The 3,337-nt window shown below is 32.7% G+C and overlaps 1 protein-coding gene across 2 annotated transcripts in view; it reads right to left on the reverse strand.

The window, feature by feature from the left end:
* gata2a (GATA binding protein 2a) overlaps positions 1–3,117 on the reverse strand; it is a 37,299-nt gene extending 34,182 nt beyond the window's left edge. For both annotated transcript variants that reach the window (XM_061924056.1, XM_061924055.1), the window contains exons 1-2: positions 3,034–3,117; positions 2,519–2,880 (exon numbers count right to left, since the gene is read on the reverse strand). In XM_061924056.1, coding sequence (XP_061780040.1) covers positions 2,519–2,747 — 229 coding nt within the window. In that variant the 5' untranslated portion in view covers positions 2,748–2,880; positions 3,034–3,117. The remainder of the gene's footprint in view (positions 1–2,518; positions 2,881–3,033) is intronic.
* Between the last annotated feature and the right edge of the window lie 220 nt (positions 3,118–3,337).

Consider the following 3,337-nt stretch of genomic DNA (forward strand, 5'->3'; position numbering starts at 1 on the left):
GAAGTCTCTCTCTCTCTCCCGGCCCGAGCAGAGAGGGTTAAATGACACACTTCCCTTTCCTTTGGCTGTCATACAAATTCCTTTTATGTGGCTCAATATACAGAGGTTATTTTTTTCCTGCATATAAAAACGACTGAAATATTTGAGAATATGCAATTAAAAATCACCCATACTGGAGGAATATTTTTATTTTTTTTCTGCACATAAAAACGACTAAAATATTGAGTAATATGTAATAAAAAAAAAAATGGGCGCATCATTTTCCTGCATATACAAACGACTAAAATATTTGAAAATATGCTATTAAAAATCACCGCGTTTTACCCATACTGCAGGAATATTTGTTTTATTTTTTCCTTCATATAAAACGACTAAAATATTTAAAAATAGGAAATAAAAAAAATCTGCGCATTTTACCCATAATGCAGGAATATTTCTTTTATTTTTTCATTCATATAAAACGACTAAAATATTTAAAAAATAGGAAATAAAAAAAATCTGCGCATTTTACCCATAATGCAGGAATATTTCTTTTATTTTTTCATTCATATAAAACGACTAAAATATTTAAAAATAGGAAATTAAAAAAAAATCTGCGCATTTTACCCATACTGCAGGAATATTTGTTTTGTTTTTTTACTTCATATAAAACGACTAAAATATTTTTGGAAATATGCCATTAAAAATGAATGCCTTTTTACTCATTCTACAGGAATATTTTTTTATTTTTTTTCCTGCATATAAAAATATAAAATTTAAAAATCAGCGCATTTTACCCATACTGCAGGAATATTTGTTTTGTTTTTTTACTTCATATAAAATGACTAAAATATGAAATTAAAAAATCTGCGCATTTTTACCCATACTGCAGGAATATTTTTTTGTTTTCCTGCATATAAAACGACTAAATGCCATTAAAAATGAGTGCATGTTACCCATACTGCAGGAATATTTGTTTAGTTTTTTTACTTAATGTAAAACGACTAAAATATTTTTGAAAATTTGCCATTACAAATTAGTGCATGTTACCCATACTGCAGGAATATTTGTTTTGTTTTTTACTTCATATAAAACGACTAAACTATGAAATTAAAAAATCTGCACATTTTTACCCATACTGCAGGAATATTTTTTGTTTTCCTGCATATCAAACGACTAAATGCCATTAAAAATGAGTGCATGTTACCCATACTGCAGGAATATTTGTTTAGTTTTTTACTTAATGTAAAACGACTAAAATATTTTTTGAAAATTTGCCATTAAAAATTAGTGCATGTTACCCATACTGCAGGAATTTTTTTTTCTGCATATAAAAACGACTGAAATATTTGAAAATATGCCATTAAAAAGTAGTGCATATTACCCATACTGCAGGAATATTTTTTTGTTTTCCTGCATATAAAACGACTAAATGCCATTACAAATTAGTGCATGTTACCCATACTGCAGGAATATATGTTTAGTTTTTTACTTAATGTAAAACGACTAAAATATTTGTGAAAATTTGCCATTAAAAATTTGTGCATTTTACCCATACTGCAGGAATATTTGTTTTGGTTTTTTACTTCATATAAAACGACTAAAATATGAAATTAAAAAATCTGCGCATTTTTACCCATACTGCAGGAATATTTTTTTGTTTTCCTGCATATAAAACGACTAAATGCCATTAAAAAATTAGTGCATGTTACCCATACTGCAGGAATATTTGTTTAGTTTTTTACTTAATGTAAAACGACTAAAATGTTTTTGAAAATTTGCCATTAAAAATTTGCCATTAAAAATTAGTGCATGTTACCCATACTGCAGGAATTATTTTTTTTCTGCATATAAAAACGACTGAAATATTTGAAAATATGCCATTAAAAAGTAGTGCATTTTACCCATACTGCAGGAATATTTTTTTGTTTTCCTGCATATAAAACGACTTAAATATTTAAAAATATGTCATTAAAAAATCACATTTTACCCATACTGCAGGAGTATTAGTTTTATTTTTTCCTTCATATAGAACGACTAAAATATTTTTGAAAATTTGCCATTAAAAATTAGTGCATGTTACCCATACTGCAGGATTTTTTTTTTTTCTGCATATAAAAACGACTGAAATATTTGAAAATATGCCATTAAAAAGTAGTGCATTTTACCCATACTGCAGGAATATTTTTTTGTTTTCCTGCATATAAAACGACTTAAATATTTAAAAATATGTCATTAAAAATCACATTTTACCCATACTGCAGGAGTATTAGTTTTATTTTTTCCTTCATATAGAACGACGAAAATATTTGAAAATATGCCATTAAAAATTAGTGAATGTTACCCATACTGCAGGAATAATTGTTATTTTTTTCTGCATATAAAAACGACTGAAATTTTTTTTTTAAATATGCAATTAAAAATCAGCGCATTTTACCCATACTGCAGGAATAATTGTGTTTTTTTTCTGCATATAAAAACGACTAAAATATTGAATAATATGTCATTTGAAAACAACAAAAAAAAGGGCGCATCTTACCGTGCGCTTGGCTGTAGGTAACCCTCGCCCGGGAGTTGGTGTAGTAAGGATTCCCTTGAGAGTCCAAGTGGTTCAGGAACATGTCTACCTCGTCTTGGGGCAGCAAAGGCGCCATGGGCTCCATGTAGTTGTGGCCCAGGCTGTGGTGGTGCGAGTCCGGGTGCTGGCCGTTGAGCACGGCGTGATGGTGCGCCATCCACCGAGACTGATCAGCCGCTGCGACCTCCATGGTATGTTTTGCCCTCCAGTAGGGGGAAGTTTAATCCTCTTGATAATAATACACGCTCCCCGCGTTGAGTCGGTTTAAATTCACCAATAGAATCCTCAGACTACACCGTCTTCTTTTCTCCTCGCCGGGTTATCTGGAAGGAAGAAATCATAACCTTTAAAGAATGATACAGAGTCAACGTTGCGTAATGACGCAGGCGCACTAGAATAAGTATATCAAAATAAGTGTTTTTCTCCCAGCTAAAAAAAAAAATAAAAAACCAGACAAAAAGGTGTCTTGTGGCTACCTGTTGTCGATCAGCTGTTTTAGGCTGGACGTGTCGGCCGTGTGATCGTCGCGCTGCCGGGGATCATTAATGAGATGTGGCGCGGACTGATGCGACTGGCGCCAGTAAATTCCCATATCAAGCCGCAGGGGGGCGGGGCCTCGCTCTCAGCCAATGGCGAGCCGCGCCGCCGCAATTGGCTCCCTGCGTCCTGGCTCTTTTTTTTTCTTTTCTTTTCTTTTTTTTTTTTTGTATGCCAATTGAAGTGAAAGACTTCTCAATCAGCGGTGTAATATCTCCTGTCTCTCCGCAAGCTGCACAATAG

The sequence above is a fragment of the Nerophis lumbriciformis genome, linkage group LG28, assembly GCF_033978685.3.
Source record: "Nerophis lumbriciformis linkage group LG28, RoL_Nlum_v2.1, whole genome shotgun sequence".
NCBI lineage: Eukaryota > Metazoa > Chordata > Actinopteri > Syngnathiformes > Syngnathidae > Nerophis > Nerophis lumbriciformis.